We start from the raw sequence: 20,575 nt of genomic DNA on the forward strand, positions 1-20,575 counted from the left end.
TTTCAGCAAGTCTCTAGAAGCATCTGTGTGTGTCTGCATGCTTGGTCAGCAAACCCAATTTGTGGCTTTGATCTGAGCACAGAGCATCTCTTACGGCACTCGCTTCATTATAGAAAGTCAATGTTTTCATTAATAGTAGGCCAACATGCTAAGATGTGAGAAAAGCCCAGAGTAAGCACAAGAATAGGCAGAAAATGTTGAGTAACCTAGCAGTGGCTTTGGATTAACTCTTTGAATAATTGGATCGACCAAGGCAACTGAAACAGATCTGTTAGGGTTTAAATATCTGCCAAGTCTCACTTACAAGAATTGAAACTCATTCCGTTTAGTTGAAAAATGTCATCAACTCACTCAGTTTAGTTGAAAAATGTCACCTTTTCTGAGTATCTCACTTCTTAAAAAATAAACTCAACTCCATGTGTTTAAATGGACTATGATCAGTCTCGCTTTTTCCAAACATCAATCACACCTTTAACAGTCCCATGGTCTTGACAGCTGTATTCAGTCTTTTTTTTAAACTGAGCTGGAGAGAACCATAAAGCACTGCCTGTATTCTAGTTCTTCCTTATTTCACTTTTTTTGCATGTGTTTGCAGGGGGAGTAGAGGTGAAACGGTACAGATGCATGCAGTGTATTTAAAACTTAATTATAGTATTCAAGAAAAACTTACAAATCTGTGTTCCTGCTGGCAACATTGACTTTTAAAGGTGCCATGTTTGAAGTTTTGGAGGAGATAATTTACTAATTTACTATTTAAAGGAAATGTTTTACCTAAATATCTAGATTTTGACTGTGAAGCTAGTAACAGTTTTCCCAGTGTTTGTCGATGAGATTCCTTTTAGCTCACATCCAGGGACTCTAGAATGTTGCGTCTTGGCGCATACTCCTTGTAAATAGACTCAAGCATATTGTTATGACAATGTGGGTGTCCTGTACTTTTAAGAAAGCTTGCTTACACCTACATCTTCATAACAATATGTACGTTATAGATATATGTAATACATGAATGCACCAAACACATTGATCACAAAATCAGGGGTCCTGTGTCTCATTTGTCATCAAAAGTAGCATGTTGCATTGAGCTCAGACTCTTGAGGCATGACCTAGTTGAATACTGTCTTGCTGAATGTGCTAGCATGGATATTGAGAGCATGATGCAGAGGTGAACTATACATAGAGGCTGAATAGGCTGGGGTTGTTTTCCTTGGACCGTCAGAGGCTGGGGGCTGACCTTATAGAGGTTTATAAAATCATGAGGGGCATGGATAGGGTAAATAGGCAAAGTCCTTTTCATGGGGTGTGGAGTCCAAGATTAGAGGGCGTAGGTTTAAGATGAGATGGAAAAGATATAAAAGGGACCTAAGGGGCAACCTTTTCACGTACAAGGTGGTATATGATTGGAATGACCTGCCGAGGAAATAGTGGAGGCTGTACAATTACAACATTAAAAGGCATCTGGGTGTGTATATGAATAGGAAGGTTTGGGAGGGATATGGCAAATGAGACTAGATTTATAGAGGGCATCTTTTTGGCATGGATGAGTTGGACTGAAAGGTCTGTTTCCATGCTGTACGTCTCTATGACTCTGTGACCAGCAGCAACACCATCACCTATCAGTGCAATTAATAGAGTGCATCAGCTGCTTACAGGTTACTTGTTGATTAATCTCGATTGGCTCTATTTGATATTGTAGAAGTGGTTTGAAGTGTTTTCACATTGATGAGGGGTGAGGGCATACATCTGTATCTGTTCGTCCCAGTTATAAGGTGAGACTGGGAAATGAATAAGAAGAAGTAGGGCAACAGCAGAAGTATCTTGTATTTGTTTGCACAATAAAGGACAAAATCCCAAGAACACTAACAAAAGAAGCAACAAAAATGAAGAACTTAAAACAGTCATGATCACTAGAGGAAAATGTAATAGGAAAACTGAAGTGACCAAAGCCTGACAAGTCCAGAGATCTCCTGGCCTGCATCCTCAGGTCTTGAGTGCAGTGACTGTACAGAGAGAGAGTGTAATCATTTGGCTATGTTCCAAATTTCACTAGATTCTGGATTGAGAATCCGCAAATGCAATGCCAATATTCAAAAAGGAAGGGGACAGAAAGCTAGAAACTATAGGCTAGTTAATCTAACAAATGTCTTTTGGAAATGCTGGAGTTCATTATTAAAATGGCTTTTAAGGATATTTGTGACATAATACAGCAATCAGTGCCTGATTTTTATGGAAGTGAATTATTTTTAGCAAATTTATTCAAGTTTGTTGAGAATGTAACACGCAGGATTGAATAGAGGGGAAATCACTAGATGTCGTTTAGCTGGGTTCCCAAGAGGCATTTGATAAGATGCCACATACAAAGTTTTACTGCACAATTAGATATGAGCTGATGGTGTTGTGGTGAATTATTAACAAAGGTAAAGAATTGCTTTGTAAACAGGAAGCAGTTGGGAGAAATGGGTCATTTTCAGGCTTGCAAACTATAACTGGCGAAGTATTGTGGGGATCAGTGTTAACACCAAACAATTTATGGTGTATTTTATTGACTAGGATCCAGGGGCTGACTGAGTTATAGTCATGTTTGGTGTTGATAGGTTATTCCCATTTAAGAACTGAGATGAGGAGGAATTGCTGCTTTGAGAGTCATTTGTCTTTGGAATTTTCTTGCACAGAATATAATGGAGGTGGGATAATTAAATATTACTTCATACTGAGTTAGACGAGTACTGATTGACAAGGGACTTATGGGTTATGGGAACTGGAAATTAGTCTTAAGGTCACAATCAGATCAGCCTTGATCAGATCAAATGGGAGAGCAGGCCGAATGGCCTAGTCCTGTTCCTATTTTCTTATGATTCTTTTATTAAAACACGGGCTTGCTGACATCCATGCTGGGAACAAAGAGTGCTACTGAAAAAGGATTCAAAATAGAAGCACTCACAAAAGAATCCCTGGAGATTAATAAAAGTCCAGCACTGTGGGGGTAATCAGTGTATGGGCAATCCTTTCCATAAAATATGTTGGGCTGCCTCGTATCTCCCTGAAGTTTGCATTGTTCTGATGGACCTCTAATCTCCTGCTGAGAGGCTGCCTCTCTGAAGCATTGCCATAGTGGGTGACTCCGGCCACATCAGTAAACCTCTGCTGCTCTCGGGCTTCAATGTAAAGCTAGTTTTAATTTAGCAAGATTGCCTACCCATTGCTGATCAGCAATGCGCAGTTTCATTGGCTAGGCTGAAGTGGGAATATATTGGGAGCTGACCCAAGATAATGACATGTAATTCTCCCACTGCTGCAACCTTCAATTGGCCTGCTTGGATCCAGGGCAATTCTGAGCAAAGTGAACACGTGAATGTATTTTGGTGCTATGGCTGACAGATGTTGGTAGAGAGCCCTTGTCCCAATGGGATCTTTGGGTTTTGAAAGTGAATGTATGATGTCGTCTAGTCTTTAGAATGACTGACCTTTAGAACATGGCCCACTTTCATGATGTTTGAGTATTGATGGAATTCTGAGCAAGCAAATGCATCAGCTATATTAATATATAGAAAAATTATTAGGAATCAAGAGTATCATCAATATTGAGCAGTTTCTGATCAGAAGTATCCTGGAAACATTGTGTTTTATATTTATAAAAAAATGTTAGATGTTGCTTTTTCTTGTTTTTTACCTCGAGTAACCTACTGTATATTGAATATAATTCAGGAGATCTTCCTGATGATCTTGCCGCTCTGTGCCCTCATTGTTCCCTTTACTAGCTATCACATATTCCAAGTTGCTAGCTGAACATATTGCACATTCCTACATTCATAATCATGCATAAATAGAATGTACAATGAAGAACTGTGAAATGCATGACTTTTGTATATCTTAAATATACTAAATGTAACAGACCTTAGATGTTTCTTAACCTCAAAAAGAACTGAGTGTTTCATTGTTTCCTTTTTTTTAACAATTTCCTCAACCCCACCCATATATATGTATTGAACTTGCAAAATATAAGGGAAAAATACAGTAAAATTAAAAAGTCAAAAGAATGTCCTTATTCTTAAAAATAAAAGCAAAGCATGTCACTAAGGAAGCTTTAAAATCTTCAGCAAGAATTGCTGACCTGTTATCTTCATATTCAATATGCTTTGTATATCTTGAGTAGTGGAAAGACATATGGTACATTTGTATAGCTATTAAAAATACATTTCTATACAGTTTTAAAATATACTTTATTAAAATCCTAATCACTTTTTTCACAGTACAGTGAACAGCAAATAATCTTTGTGTAGCCATTCCAACTTTTAAAGTATTACTGTAATAGCTTCAAATATAACTGCAACCTTATACAAAATTATCCACAAAGATTGTAACTAATAAAAATCGTTATCAGCAAGGGAGCAGAAAATCTATATGCCTTATGTGGACAGAAGAAAGGAAGTTGGTGTAATTATGTTCAGAATGAGTCTAGTGACTTCAATTTTTTTTAAATCTTGGCTGGTAGCCATCAAATTATTGAATGTGTAGAAAATGCTGAGGGACTTCATCTTCCTGCTTAGAGCTCATGTCTTGGAGGACTGAAGATCATCAATCCGTTATTTCAAAATCATGTAGGTGTTTGAAACGTGACCTATTGTGTCTAATTGTCCCTAATGAGCTGTATCAGACAACAGGTACAAGTAGAAGTGTATGTCATCTTATTGGAGTATTGCTGGGAAAACCTCCTGCTGTGTGCATCTAAGAATCATTATTAGCTAACACAAGCAGTTGTGTCAGCATCTTAAGCCAAATTTCATGGCTGGCTTTCATTCAGTGGTCTCAAGTCAAGCAGTTACGGCAGTAATTAGTGTTGTGCATTCCTGTAATAATGTATGATTTAGGTCTTGATGTTTGAATTAGAGATGGTACTAGTGGTGTGACTTTCCTGTGAACTTCTATTTCCATACAAGAATACTGAATAGAAAGGCTCAGTATCTTTTTTTTATTCATTTGTGGAATGTGGATGTCACTGGTTAGGCTTAATACCTATGTTGTGACTCTTTGCTCTTGCATATTTTGTTCATTTTTATGTTGGAATTTGCATGGTCTTTTTTTTAAACAAATAACATGTGAATCTGAATACTTGAAGCTTCTTACTGGATTTTTGGCAGTACACTTTGTAATTCAAACACACAGTAATTTTTTAAGAATGCTGGGACATACATATGTGCAGTTGGTATTTGGAATTTTAAATAAATAGTCTCACTATCAGATTTCTTTCCAAAATTCAAATATGCATCAATATTACGATTAGCCAATTATTCACATTATTATAATGTGTTTTTCTCAATAGTTTTGCATAAATGGTACCATTGGAATTCTTAGAAAGAGTTTTTTTTAGAAGTAGGTTGTAGCATTAGACTAACTGAGATAATCCCGCAGACAAGGCTGCATTTTGTCATCCCTTAGTAGTAGGCTGAGGGCCAGGAAGATTGACAAAGGTGCGCAGGAAGATGACAAGTGTCATGTCCAGCATCTACCTTTCCCCTGCATTTTGCCCTTGGCAAGAAAGATGACATTGAGCAGTCCACCCACAATCCAGTTGAGCCACCGAAGTGAACAATTAAGCCCATTAGGTAAGCAGCAAGGGGGCCCCAATGCCAGCTAGAGAGTCAGTCCAGTGAAACTTCCCAGCAGGCTCCTAGTTGGGAATAACAAGCTGTCCTGAGGTCAAAACTCTTTACAAATATTCAAAGAAGCTGAAACATTACTCCTTTGTTAGTAAGCATTGTTGGCTCTATGTCTCGGATCAGCTGACTAAATACAATTCTAAATTCTGTAATCTGTCGTAATCCTGTGGTCATTGTAACATAATCAGAGAAGCACGAAGACCAATGAAACATATCTCCATCAGTGTTGATTAGTTACCTTTAACCCAGGGACTGTTGCAAACCTTGGTTCCAAATGATATTATCAATGCTTTGTATTAAAGATGTAGTCTTTTTAAAAAAAAAAAAATCAGCTAGTATAAATGAAAGAATTTTCAAATTAATTACAGCTGATTTTGGAACTAGGTCCTGAACTAAAGCTGCTGACACAGAGGAAGAATGGTGACATGTTCAAACCCTAATCTCTACAGATTCTTGATTGCATTGTTTTAGGAGGCTTCAAATGGAAATATGGAAGTTGTAATCATTTTTGAACTTAGGTTGAGGCAGTGGGGCAAAGTTGGTGGTTCAGGGTGGGGCATGATGTTGGGAGCAATGTTCTGGTAAGTATGGGGGTGCCAGATGTGCGAAGGCTACATTGGGGTGAACCATGCTGTACCTTGGTGGTTGAAAAGGATTCATTGCACCTCTTCTTGAATTCAGGATTGTAGGTCTATGTAGTCAAATAAATATTTAAAAACATCATATAAAGAAGTTTTGGGGTTTGTGAGGTGGATGAGGGAGATTGGAATTGACATAGTGGTAAAACCTACTCACAAATTAGAAAGATCCTGCTTTATATTTCAAATTAAATGATTGGTAAGGCCAGCCAGATGGAGTTATCTGCTCCTGCTGTGTGCATGCTATTATTTGGAGTTAGGTGAAAAACTCTAAATGCTGCATATTCTGAAGTTTACAGTGAAGTAATTTAATTGTTAAAATATGCAATTTTAAAGGAAATATTAATATGCAACAGTTAAAGCTCCTGTTTTTCTGCTAAAATTAATAGTGTTTGGTGTTTTGTTTACAGGTTTCTGAAAGGTGATTTCCACATTGAAGTATGCATCAATGATTACCTAGATGTTTTCTGCCCTCATTATGATGATTCTGTACCGGAAGACAAGACTGAGCGATATGTTCTCTACATGGTGAATTATGATGGCTACAGTTCATGCGATCACACCTCCAAAGGGTTCAAGAGATGGGAGTGTAACAGGCCTTACGCATCCAATGGTCCTTTAAAATTCTCTGAAAAGTTCCAGCTGTTTACTCCATTTTCATTAGGATTTGAATTTAGACCTGGACGAGAATATTTCTACATCTGTGAGTATTTTTCCTTTTCCATTTTTTTGCCAACAGTTTGAAAGCAATGTTGCATAGCACCATGTTTCATGATTGATCTTGCAAGGAAAATATTACTTATTATTTAGCTTTAAACCTTTCTTTTTGTTCTTGCAAAATATAATCCTTTGTAAAGCAAGCATTTGATCAGTGTTTGTTTTACAAATGTATGTGTCACCGATTAATCATATTTCATATCTTATATATAACATCTCTTTGACAAAAGTGAATGATAACTGTTCTTTATTTTATGAATCTCCAAATCAATCATTTTTCCTCACTAATCTGGGCTACTTCAATGTGATTCTGTTTGGAACTTCTTGAATGGTAATGACCCCATGATGTAGAAATACTGAATTCAGTGAGAAAATATTGTATTCAACAACACTGGCAGTTGATGAGCATTAGCTTTAACATAATTCTGCCTTAAATCCGCAGTCCTAAAGTTCAGGCAACATTTCCTGAAAAGTGTAACTCACAAAGCCACAAATCATGTTTACGAAGCTCTTTGCACTTGGATCTTCCTTATTTTAAGAGCAGAAGTAGCAAAGTAGGCTATTTCTAACAAATGCAGTTGGTTTTTCATCTGTTCTAATTCACAAATTATGATTTTGCAAGAGATAAGATCACAGAGCACAAGTTTTAACAATTGATTTTGCAGAAGCTTTTAGGAAAAATTGTGTAGCACTTCAAAGGATAGTCAGTGCAGCTGCTGAATTGAACTATCAACTTCTGATGGTAATAAAAGTGTACTTCCCTTTTGTCAAACTTGGTTATTTTCCCCATTTTCCACATTCCACTGCTGCACCAGGTCTAATCACAAAATTAAACCTAATCTACAAGCCTTTTGCTCTGATATCGATGGACTCGAAACATTAAATAAATAAGTGCTACTGGGAAATTGTGTCAACCTTGAGACCATTGTGCGCAGGTAGACATATAGGTTACGACTGAGTTGAACACCCTGGACTGTTCCCTCTACTGCTTGTAGGATTAGACATCATGGGGCAAAGAATTGACTGCACGGTATCAGATTCTAAGGGAATCTAGCCAACTTTCTAAATCGGTTGCAATTTTATATGCCAGGAAAGGTTAGGTTCGGCCTAAAGTCAGACACGTTTGTCACTTGTATGGTTGTTTGTATTTTATCCCTAGCAATGTAATTCTGTAGGATATCCCGCAGGTGACCCAAAAGTCCTTGTTGCTTGGGTGCTGATGAAGAGGACAGTAGCATTTAGTTTTCTCTTTTTGCTGAGAAGACCTAATGTGACTGTCTGGATGTTTGAAATGCCCCAGTAAGTAATCAGACTGGGAACCATGGAAACCATAAAGGCAGGAACAGCAGAAAACAGATACAGAAGCTTTGCTGGTGGATGTTTGAATAGTTTTGGCAATCTTTATTTTAATAACACTTGCTATTCATTATGATTTCATCCTAGTCTGCATAGGATTGTTTTGTATTTCAGAAATAAAAGACAAGTAGAAATTATTTTACAGACTAATATCATAGAATCCTAGGACAAGTTATATCCATTGCAGGAAATGAAGTGTGTGTAACCGCTGAAGCGAAGTTTTTATTTTTAACAAAATTAAATGTATATGTGGCAATAACCAAGAGGAGCACCATATTTGAAAATAATATGGTTTTAGACAGCAGAGAAAGAGAAAATTCATAACTGATTTAATCTTTCTATGAAATAAATGCAGGAGCTAGTAATTTTTTCGGAAGTGCAGTGTAACTAAGAGCTCTGGGAAATTAAAATGTCTTAGAAGTGTCGAAGTGGTATGAAATGGAAAGAATTCTTCCATTTGAATTCTCAGGGGCGCTAGTTAGACCTGCTACATCTCACCTTGACAAAATCTTAGAGTGGAGAGAGTAAAACTGCCCTCAGCAGCTTTTGTTTCTGCTTTTCCCCAGGCTGTTTGTAAAAGAAAGTCCTTGTTAAACACAGCAGCTAAGTTATGAAGGTTAAGCAAAGATCTCTGTAGATTGATCTGTGAGGATTCAAACATTCAGTATAATCAGCTGACGGAGAGAACAGGGAAAAATAAACTTGTATCCACTAAACTTTACGTCAATCCCTTTGGCATAAGGAAATCTGCATTAACACAGTTTTAATGGTGCAGTTCAAGATGGTCCTCCGTTAGATAATTAGTTTCAAAACCCTTGCAATTCCTTCTTCAAAGAGATGGAAGTGTTGCTGCAGCTCATTGTTGGAATGGCTGATGGTGAACTTGGGCAGAAGCATGGTAACTGTTAAACTCTACCTTCTATTGTAATTAGACATAGACAAAGACAATAGGAACAGGAGTAGGCCATCCAGACCTGCTCTAGCATTTAATATAATTGTGGCTGATTATCTAATCCAATACTCTGTTCCCACTCTCTCCCCAAACCATCTAATCCTTTAGCCCTAAGAGCTGTATATTTTGTAAAAATTATTAATTCATAGGATGAGGGCATCGTTGGCTTGGCCAGCATTTATAGCCCATCCCTACTTGCCTAGAGGACAATTAAGAGTCAACCACATTGCCATGTTTCTGGAGTCAAATGTAAGTCAGACCAGGTAAGGATGGCAGTTTCCTTCCCGAAAGGACACTATTGAACCAGATGTGTTTTTCCTTACAATCGACAATGGTTGTGGTCATCATTAGACTTCTAATTTCAGAGTTTTATTGAATTCAAAATCTACCATTTGCTGTGGCAGGATTCGAGCCCAGAACATTTCCTGGGTCTCTGGATTAATGATCTAGTGATAATTAGTCCATTGCTTTCACTTATCTAACTCCTTGAAAACATTCAATGTTTTGGCCTCAATCACTTTCTGTGGCAGAGAATTCCACAGACTCCCTACTCTCTGGCTGAAGAGATTTCTCGTCTCAATCCTTGTATCCTTAGATTGTGACCCCTCTTCTGCGCTCTGTGATCATCAGGTACATCAGCATATGTTTACCTTGTCGAGACCTGTTCAAATTTTATGGGTTTCTATGCGATTCCCCCATCATTCTTCTAAATTCTAGTGAATGTACTCCTAACCATTCCAATCTCTCTTCATATGCCTGTCCTGGCATTCTAAGAATCAGTTTGGTAAACCTCCCCAGCCAGAACATCCTTCCTCAGATAAGGAGATTAAAACTACACGCAGTGCTTCAAATGTGGTCTCACCAAGGCTCTGTATAATTGCAGGAGAAAATGAGGACTGCAGATGCTGGAGATCAGAGTCGAGAATGTGGTACTGGAAAAGCACAGCAGGTCAAGCAGCATCTGAGGAGCAGGAGAATCGATGTTTCAGGCATAAACCCTTCAGATTCCTGCTCCCCAGATGCTGCCTGATCTGCTGTGCTTTTCTAGCACCACACACTCAACCATTTTTATTTTGCAGCAAGACATCTACGTACTTGTACTCAAATCTTTTTGCAATGAGGACCAACATACCATTACCTCATTCACTACCTGCTGCACCTTCGTGCTTACTTCCGGTGACTGGTGTGCATAGATGCCCAGGTCTGGTTGCACTTCTCCCTATCCTGATCTGCTACCATTCAGATAACCTATGGCTTTTCCATAATCATACTAGACTTGAAATATTAACTCTATTTCTCTCTCTATGGATGCTGCCAGATCTGCTGAGTGTCTCCAGCATTCTCTGTTTTTGATCCATATACAGCATATGCAGTATTTTACTTTTATTCCAGCTTTCCACCCATATCAGTACACATCCTAATAATCCTATGTACTTTAATATTACATGTTAATCTTTTATGTGGGACTTTATCAAAAGCATTCTGAACGTCCAAATAAACCACATCCACTGGTTCCCCTTATCAACTATGCTAGACCTTTAAACTGCTTTGTTTTGAATGAAGCTGAAAAATTGAAGTCATTATGATAATTGCAGGTAATTCTCAATGTTTTTAAAAATTGGGGCATGTTCTGTCTGCCAAGTTGCATACTCGAAACATTTTTAGCTGCCACAATAACAAAATAGTTATAATAGTGCTTAGTTAAAGATTAATGGTTCTTGCAATTTATTTAAGCAAAATCCATTTTTACTTTAGCGTTCCAGTTCCGTGTGAGGCATCACAATCAAGATGGCTTGTTGAACTGCTGATAAAATTAGATGACAAAGATAAAAGTTGGTATAGTTCTTTACAGCAACAGAAATTAGTTCATCAACAAAACTTATGTGGGATAAAATCAAACTGAGGCAATATTTCTTAATTTTGGCACCTCAAACCTTCAGCCAGCAAATGTGTTTTCTCCCTCTTTCTTCTACCTAGCTTGAGAATCTGTACATTAAGAGGCATGAATTTCAAATGACTGCCATTGTACAATATTGGAAAACTTCTCAAATGCTGTACATCTGCAACTAATCCTTTAGAAGACTCGATAAACTGTTACTAAACACAGGAATTATGTTGTGAAAATGACCTGTTTCATAAAAATACAGTGCACAGGTCATGTATTAGTACTCCTGATTTTAGAAGCCACATGTAGATTATAATCTACTCCCTAGGGCCATTTAAAATTAGTTTCTTTAATGTGCAGTAAACCATACTCACAAATAATAGATACAAAGGCCCTAAAGCAATCACTTTAGATTGTATAGATTTCATTTTCCCTTCTTTCTCTTAACTCTTACCAGCATTGAAAATGCATAATGTTTTGCAGATGGAACATTGATTTGTTTTTTAATTTGTCTTAGTTGGGTTGCCTTGATACTTGGGAAGATTTGTGTTCACTGACACTTCCCACAAACATAAATGACGATAGTATTTTACCACTTGAGCCTGCACTATAAAACTTGCATAATGAATAACTGGCAAATATTTTGGTTTTTATATTCCATTGCACAGCTGTGTCCTCCTACCCCTCTTGAGCAATTGAACACACTGACCATTTGTTGGCTAGTTCACATTTTGCACTGTGGGGAATTGAGATTGTGGAATATTTAGCAAAGAGTTCAATTTGCAGCAGCTACTGCATGCTTGGGTTCTTCCTGGTCATTTAACATCTGTCTAATGAGGTGTTCCAAGGCCATTTTACTTGCGTTTTTGTGCAATGATTATGACTTTGGTCATTATTCCCTCCTGTATGAGGACACATGGAATTGCATAAGTGTACCAACTTCTAATTGCAGAGACGGTTCTGCAGTGGAATTTTTTTTACATTAATTTATTTGTTGAAAACAATTTATTTACTGAATTAGCGTTGATCATTTTTTAACTTAGTTTCTTCCATTTTTTTTGTCATTTCATGAGGGTATTTAAGATGAGTACCCCATTGAGTGCTGTTTTATCCCCTCCTGCTTTCTGTTGTGACTGCTGATGCTGCTTACAGTAGCTGCTGCAGCCTCTGATATCCTTGGATTAGGTTCTGATTCAGTGGAGTGCCTCGAGGAACCTCAGACTTGTGTAGCAATGCCCAGTCTCATTCCACCACCTCCTGTGCCTTTCCCCTTCCACCCAAAAACCCATCCTCTTTTGAACAGAGCTGCACATTAGCACTGTGTTCCTAAATCTCCCTTCGGAACTTATGCCTCACAACTTTTCTCAAGTATGTCTGAATAGAATGATACAGAATGATTTCTTGTGCATCTTGGTGTGACAAATGACCCTTTTCCTCATCCTAGCGCTCAATTACTTTGTGGCAGAACTTTTGAAGATCGGCAAGGAATGTCTGAGTGGAAAGCCATGGATGTGGGAATCAATCCTGGCACCACTAAGACTTGAGATGGAGGATGTACAGTGACTTCAAATCAGTTTTGAAGACCTCTGCAAACGTTAATCACTACATATTTTCTGTCAAAGTTTTGGTTTTCCACAACATAAATATGGTGATATATATTTCTAGTCACATTTTGAAGGAGCTTTTGCTGCATTTCTGGTTGTGTGTTCTTGTCACACACACCCCTGATTTGTGCCTCCACATTTGCTTCAGTGGAGGAACTGAATGTAGCAGGATTTGTACCTGCTTCTGTCTTGCTGATAAGGAACAAAGGAAATGGGCAGAATTTTCCCTTTATTGAAGTGGCAAACTAGGTTGAGAAATAAAATGAAATCAGATTCTCAATCTCAAGAAACCTTTTCTGCCACCGTCTGTTGAGCTGCTGCTCCCATTATACTCCAGGGCTTCAGCCACAGTCAGGCCTGCACTTCATGAGATTGCTGTCCGGAGACTACAGGTACATTGATTAGGGCGCTTTTGAGACACCCGCCTTGGGGAAAGGCCAGTTTTTCCTTTAATGAGATTAATGGAAGGTCTGAGTATGATGCCAATGGTTCAAAGAGCAGATGGTAGTCATGCATGACCAGGTGTTGTTCACTGTTCCCACTCACTGAATAGAAAGCAGAGAGCGCAGAACGAGGAGTAGTTTGGGAGGATGAATTGAGCAAAAGTATTTAAGTAGACATGATGCATGCAATAGTGGAAGTTGTAGTCCATGAGCCTGTGTTATGTATGTAGTTCGACTGAGTGCTGGCCTTGTGTCTATGTCTGTCTAGCAGAGAAGATAGTAGCACTTACTTTTGCTCAATGCGGAAAATCATTGACTTGCTTGCAGCATTCCTGAATGTCCCTTCTTGCTCAGGACACAATACTGAGCTATGCTACAATTTCTGTCTGGGCTTGCTGGGTCTGGGAGAATGAGCTGAAAATGTGTTGCTGGAAAAGCGCAGCAGGTCAGGCAGCATCCAGGGAACAGGAGAATCGACGTTTCGGGCATAAGCCCTTCTTCAGGAAGACCTCTGCAAACGTTAACCACTACATATTTTCTGTCAAAGTTTTGGTTTTCCACAACATAAATATAGTGATAAATATTTCTAGTCACATTTTCTTACGTGATCTGTGAGAATGGCTATTGTTGGTGGTCAGTAGGGGAAAGGACTGTCCTCCTGTTCACCAGTACTGACAGTGCTCTGTTCTGGAAGTGGGGAGTGAGCTTGACTTTCCTTGGATACATTTTCAAGGTTGAGCACTGCAGTTTGTGAGCTATTTCCTGCCTCATGGTATCTGAAGTGTTGTGCAGCCGGGCTTTAAATTCAGCACTAGAGGATGAAAGCCAGAAGGTCATGCCAGTGGCAAACAGTTCTGCCTTGCTCACTGCATGATTCCCTGAGAAACACGCTCAACAGCTCATCGGAATAATTGATGAGATAAAAAGCGGAAGATCACCTAAGAAAATTTGCCCCTGGCCACTGTGGACGGGATGCCATGAAACTCTCTTTGACTGCAAGTGGGGAAATTCAGCCTAAATTTTTCAGTCAAGGCATCTGGAAAGCTTTTACTTTGTGGTTTTACAGAAGACACATTATGTTGACGAAACATCATGGGATTACTTTGGAAATCGAGTGTGGTGAAGTTCTTTTGCCATTTAATGCAGTGGAACTAACTAAATCAAACCAATCATCATTTTAGGAGATTTGTATTTCGGTTTTGATAAAAGTCTCTCGCTAGGTTCTATAAATGGAAAAACTAGGCTACAGGTTTTGTTTTTAGTCTTCTCGAAAGATCTCACAGAAGGCCTATCTGTTACATATTCATTAATGCTGCTCTCACTTACAGGAGCTTAGTCTTCCCTGGAGTAACGTGGTAATGATATTTTCTGTGAGAGATTGGAAGGATCTAAGCATTTTCTGTTGTGCAATAAAAGACAGTAACAAGGCAGAAAGTAAATCCTGATGTTTGTTAGCACTAAAATATCTTCCAAAGTGCACTGCAGTGTTGACTTGAGAACTGTCCATATCTTTATGAATGAGTTAATACCAGCCAGTACGGAAATTTAAATTGTTCAGGCCTTTTCTGTTGTATTTATGGCTTTAAATAAATAGGGCAAATGTGTTTCTTCAAAGCTTAGTGTTTAATTATATATTCTATTAGAAATCCCCTTGACCAGTATGTACATTCAGACTCTGATTGATGCCATGCATTAGTTGATTGACCATTTAACTATTTGTTTCCTCAGCAAAATTCATGAATGTCACCTTGTGAGATCAAAAGCTGTAGAACAGGGTGAAGGTTGAGCTCACAGCCCATATCACAAGTTGTGACTTAAAATAAGCAAGAATTTGTCACAGTTTGGTAACAAGTAGTTGTGGTACTAGCTTAGAAAGCCAGAAATCCTAAGTTCAGATCTCACCTTTGGCAAGTTAAGAAAGTGAATCTTGTAAATCTGGTCACATTGCGGGCTGACAAATAACCATGAAAGCCAATAGCATGATTTAAAAGTCCATTTGTTTTACTTTTATCTTTAAGCAAGAGGAACCTGCCTACCCTATTCAGTCTGACCTAAACCATAAGACACAGGAGCAGAAGTAGAAATTCAGCCCTTCAGGTCTGCTACAATATTCAATGAGACCATGACTGATTTGATAATCCTCAGCTCCACTTTCCTACCTTTTCTCCAAAACCATTGATTCCCTTACTGATTAAAAATCAGTCCATCTCAGCCTTGCATCTATACTTAACGACTCACCCTCAACAGCATTCTATGGTAAAGAATTCCATTGATCCAGTACCCTCTGAGAGAAGAAATTCATCCACATATCTGTCTTATGAGTCCCACCTCTCATTCTAGGATTATACCCTCAGGTCTGACATTATCCCACACAGGGAAATAACCTTTCTGCATCTACCCTGTGAAGTCCCCTAAGGATCTTGTACATTCAGTAAGGTCACCCCTTATTCCTCTAAACTCCAACTTACAACCTACTCAACTGCTCATAAAACAGGACCTCCAAACCTAGGACAAACCTAGTGAACTTTCTCTACACTAGCCCCAATGCTATTCTTTCCAAAAGGAGTTCAAAACTATTTACACTATTCCAGCTGTGGTCTGCCTAGAGTTCCAAATTCCTATTATTGTGCCCCATAACCTTAGAAATAAAGGCCAACACTTCATTTGCTTACCATATTACCTGCTAAAATGTATATTTTGTCATTTATGCACAAGGATTCCCAAATCCCTCTGTGCTGTAGCTGTCTTCAATCTTTCTCCATTTAAGTAATATTCAGCTCCTTTGTACTTTCTCCAAAGTCCATTTCCCCACATTATATTCCAACTGCCAAATTTGTGTCCACTCACTTAGCCTCTTCATATCCCTCTGCAGACTCTGTAATATCCTCACCACTTCCACCTATTTTGTGTTATCTACAAAATTGGCTTAGCACATTCACTTTGCCCATCCAAATCCTAATTTATATTATAAATATTTGTAACTCCAGTACTAATCCCTGTGGCACTCCACTAATTATTGGTTGCCGTCCTGAAAATTCCGCCTTAACCGAACTTTTTAAAAACTATCCAATTATCTCTTTGTGCTAATATACTATCTCCAAAGCCATGCTCACTCATTAAATAACCTAATTCTTTGAATCTTATTAAACACCTTCTGAAAATTCAAATGTATTCCAAAAACAGAATCCATTTTATCTATCCTGCTTATGGCCTCCTCAACGAATTCTAATAAATTTTGGGCATGATTTCCCCTTCATCAATCCTACTCACCAATCAGCTTCTTTCCCTGTGGTTTGTGACTTCACTCTGCAGGTTGGCCTCTCTACACCCTTTATCCCCTCCTCACTCACATCTTGCTTTGAAGAGTTTAGTTCTTATAGTAAGCCTTAGCTACTGTCTCCTTTGCACTGAATTCCCACTTGAACCAAGGTTTCCTGCAGTCCACTCAATTAGCCTATGTCTCACTCTGTTAAAGTCTCTTCACATTGACCATGTCCCTTACTGACTGTGTGATATCTGTGTGATATCTTAATACCTGTGTGGCTTTTATGATTTCAGGGCAACTCGAAAGAAGTAAAAAATACAGCTTTGTCATATCTCAATAGCAACTGAGAATTAATAATGCATTTTGTTATGGTACACCCGTGACGATGCTGTGACTTTAAGAGGTGTGTTTTATCCTGGTTTCTTTCAGAGGGAGACAGAGACTGGGATCTAGTGCCGAGCAGTGTATGAGAAAATAAATAACTTGTGAAGCCTTGGGTGCTTTTCTATTAAAAGCTGGAATAATAGAAACAACATGAATGGGTGTGGTCATGCTCCCACCCACAGAACCAGGGATGTTTCGTTTTCAGGAGCAGTTGCTGTTGGGGTCTTGAAAGAATGAAAGTTATTTTTTCCCTCAAGGGATTCTATGCCTGCTACAGGAGTTGTATATGACTCAGTCTATGTTTTGAATTTGCATTTTTCCAAGGGTACATTTATGGGATGTTACTATATTGGAACATTTAATTTGAAATGGGTACTGTTTAGTCGTAAAATAATCTATTATTCTGTTAGGTTTTCCAGCAGAGTTGTTATTCCAAATTCTTTCTTTTGTGTGTTTTAACTATAGTGTTTAAATAACTTTGTGTTTTGTTTAACGTCGAATAATTTGACCAAATGGCTTGCATCTGGAACACAACACCTGACATTTATGTTTACAATAAGAAAAAGCTAGAGTCCAGGCTAATACCATATATTTTGAGAGGCTCTGGTCTTGTTTGTAAGACATCATAATTTTATGGATCATGAACTGCTTTGCTTGCCGTTATGTGGATGAATACTGTATCCATTGTATACAAAAATTAAATGAATGGGCACTTAATAACTTTTTGATGGGGTTGTTAGGAGATAAGTTGATCTGGACATCAAGAATTTTCTGAAATTTATTTTCCCATGTAAACAAACAGAACAAAGTTTAGCATTTCACTTCAAGAATAGCACCACCAATGTCAGGTTCATCGGTCTATAGTTTCCTGGCTTTTCCTTAATACATTTCTTAAATAGTGGCACAACATTAGCCAATCTCCAGTTTTCTGGCACCTTAACTGTAACTATCGATGATAAAAATATCTCAACAATGGGCCAAGCAATCACTTCCCTAGCTTCCCACAGAGTTCGAGGTTACACCTGATCAGGTTCCAGGGACTATTCCACTTTTATGCATTTTACGATGTCTAGCACATCCTCCTTTGTAATATGGACATTTGTCAAGATGTCACTATTTATTTCCCCACATTCTATATCTTTCAAATCCTTCTCCACAGTAAACACTGATGCAAAATACTGCTGAAGTTTCTCAGAGTAGTGTCCTCGGCCCCACCATCTTCCTGTGACCTTCCTTCCATCAGAAGGTCGGAACTGGATGAGCACAGTTCTTATAGCTCTTGAAGTACAACAGCATCCAGGATAAAGCAGCCGCTTGAATGGCACCCCATCAGCCATCTTCAGTTTTGACTCCCTTCACCACCAATGCACAGTAGCAATAGTGTGTGCTATATCTACAAGATGCACTGCTATAACTCTCAATGCTGTTCTGACGGCATCATCCAAATCCATAATCTCGAAAACTAAGATAGACAAGGGCAGCAAATACATGAGAACACCACTAACTCCAGCTTCCCTTCAGACCATACACCATTCTGAGTTGAAATTATTTCATCACTCCTTGACTGTCACTGGATGACGATCCCAGAACTCCTTTGTTTACAGTACTGTTCGTTCCCGTCACAGGACTATAGGAGAACAAGAAAGCAGGTCACCACGAGCTTCTCCAGTGTAATTAGGGATGAACAGTAATTGCTGACCTAGGTAGCAACACCCACAGCCCATGAACCAATAAATAAAACTTATATCTCCCCACCGTAAGTTGTCCAGCCTGACCATGAATACAGACTTGCAGAATTCCCCAACTAAAGTCATCCCTTCCTAGCTAGCTTTGGGACCATTTCCAAGGAACTTCAATCTTCTCCCGACATCAATTTTGACTCATGCCCTCTGGCACTAGCATCATTCCTGTCCATTCCTGTCCCAGTGGGGCTTGCAAATGACCAAATAATTCAACATCCGCAGCTAAAAGTGTTCCTAACCTCTGGTATTGGTATTGGGAGCATGGAAGAAAACCTTGAAGGATTTTTTATTATTCTAGAAACTTTTAAGACTCTTCATGATTATCTTTATACATGATAAGCATCTTTCTTTAAATGTGAAATGAAAATAACATCACAGAACAAAACAAAATATTGTATTTTAAAATGTCAAATTTCTGTTCCTCTTGCAAATTTTCATAAGTCAATTGTTATGTTGCATTGATTTGTTTTTATGAAATGATTTTCCAGTCTAATGGTGTTTTGCACAGTGTTTTGAGGTGGGGATAATCATTCCTGGTCCCATAAAGCACATATTTCAAGACTAAAATTGGTCATTTTGCTTATCCAGTGAGAAATTAATCATTGTGTATTAATTATAATTCAGTATCAGTAATTATTTCCCTGTGGTTTGTACAATAATACCAAACAAAACTTTTAAAATATTCAAGTTTTTAGTCAAGTTCATCATTTTTATAATTTGCCATTTGGCTCATGACCAGCAGTACAAATACCATTACAGGACAGATACAATACAATTTTACATTTTGAAGCAGTGATATTCCTGTTCATATTCTGCACAGTTTATGTGTACATTGTGTAGAAATATAACGTCAAGTCAAACCAAAAGCTGATGAGCAGATCCTGCAGTTAAAAAAAAAAAGCTGTGAACAGAATGGAATAGCAGTTGCCTGAAAGTCACTGGCATAAGTTGTTATTATTGCTGCATAATCAATCCCTCCATTTTTTTTCCATCCTGCCAGGTAATGGGGCATAGTTATTTCAGACCTCGAATTAATGTCGATATGCAGTGCAATTTCTTTCACAGTGCAGCTTTCAGATAGGTGGAAATAAGTCTGTATCCTAGTTAGGGGATTTTGAGACTGTTTTTAAAAGAAAGCTTAAACCAAAAACTGACATTGAGCAGTGGCTAAAAATAAAAAAAATTTCTGGTGGTCATTTTGAAGGAAAACCTCAGGTCCATCTGAAAGACAAAGCAAGGTTAATGTTTTGGAGGGGTCTTTTTTTAACAAATGTGTGTTTTTCAAGGATAGCGCAATGATGTAAATTGATGAATTGTGATCTAATTTCAGATTTTAAAAAACATATCTAGTTGGTCCGAGATGATGGCAAGTAATGGGGTGTACTTGTTCACAGGCCTACCACAACCTTTTGAGTATTACATTGGAATGGTCATGGTTATTTTCTCCACTTGAAAGTCAACCTGTTAGGCATAAGCCCTTCATCAGGAAGGGTTTATGCCCGAAATGTCAACTCTCCAGCTCCTCGAATGCTGCCTGACCTGCTGTGCTTTTGCAGCACCACAGTCTTCGACTCTGATCTCCAGCATCCACAGTCCTCACTTTCTCCTTACTTTCTCCATTGTAGGACTCCAATTTCATTTATTATTTTTCATAGAAGACAAATTGTTACAAGTGGCAGTTACAAGTAACTGTGAGAAGTACATTTTCATTCCAGTAGCAAGATGAATTAGAATCAAAGCTATGCCAATGACCAGAATTCAAATTAAACACCAGAAATAAAAGCTTATCAGTTCTCTAAATGAGTGAAATGTTCACTGGCAAAGCTGAAAAATTCACTTCAGGTTTTCCAGTGAACTCAGCAGGGCTTAACGTTAAACTTCGACCTTCAAGTTATCTGTAATGATTCTGCAATTAATCCGGGATCAGATGGGCCG

General features: G+C 38.3%; 1 protein-coding gene across 2 annotated transcripts in view; it reads left to right on the forward strand.

Moving 5' to 3' along the window:
- Positions 1 to 20,575, forward strand: part of efna5b (ephrin-A5b) — a 212,920-nt gene that overhangs the window by 170,615 nt on the left and 21,730 nt on the right. For both annotated transcript variants that reach the window (XM_087998704.1, XM_043710269.2), the window contains exon 2: positions 6,703 to 6,995. In XM_087998704.1, coding sequence (XP_087854830.1) covers positions 6,703 to 6,995 — 293 coding nt within the window. The remainder of the gene's footprint in view (positions 1 to 6,702; positions 6,996 to 20,575) is intronic.

This window comes from Chiloscyllium plagiosum, unplaced genomic scaffold, assembly GCF_037043375.1.
Source record: "Chiloscyllium plagiosum isolate Xiang-an unplaced genomic scaffold, Cpla_swu_hap1 HiC_scaffold_2, whole genome shotgun sequence".
In the NCBI taxonomy this organism is placed as follows: domain Eukaryota; kingdom Metazoa; phylum Chordata; class Chondrichthyes; order Orectolobiformes; family Hemiscylliidae; genus Chiloscyllium; species Chiloscyllium plagiosum.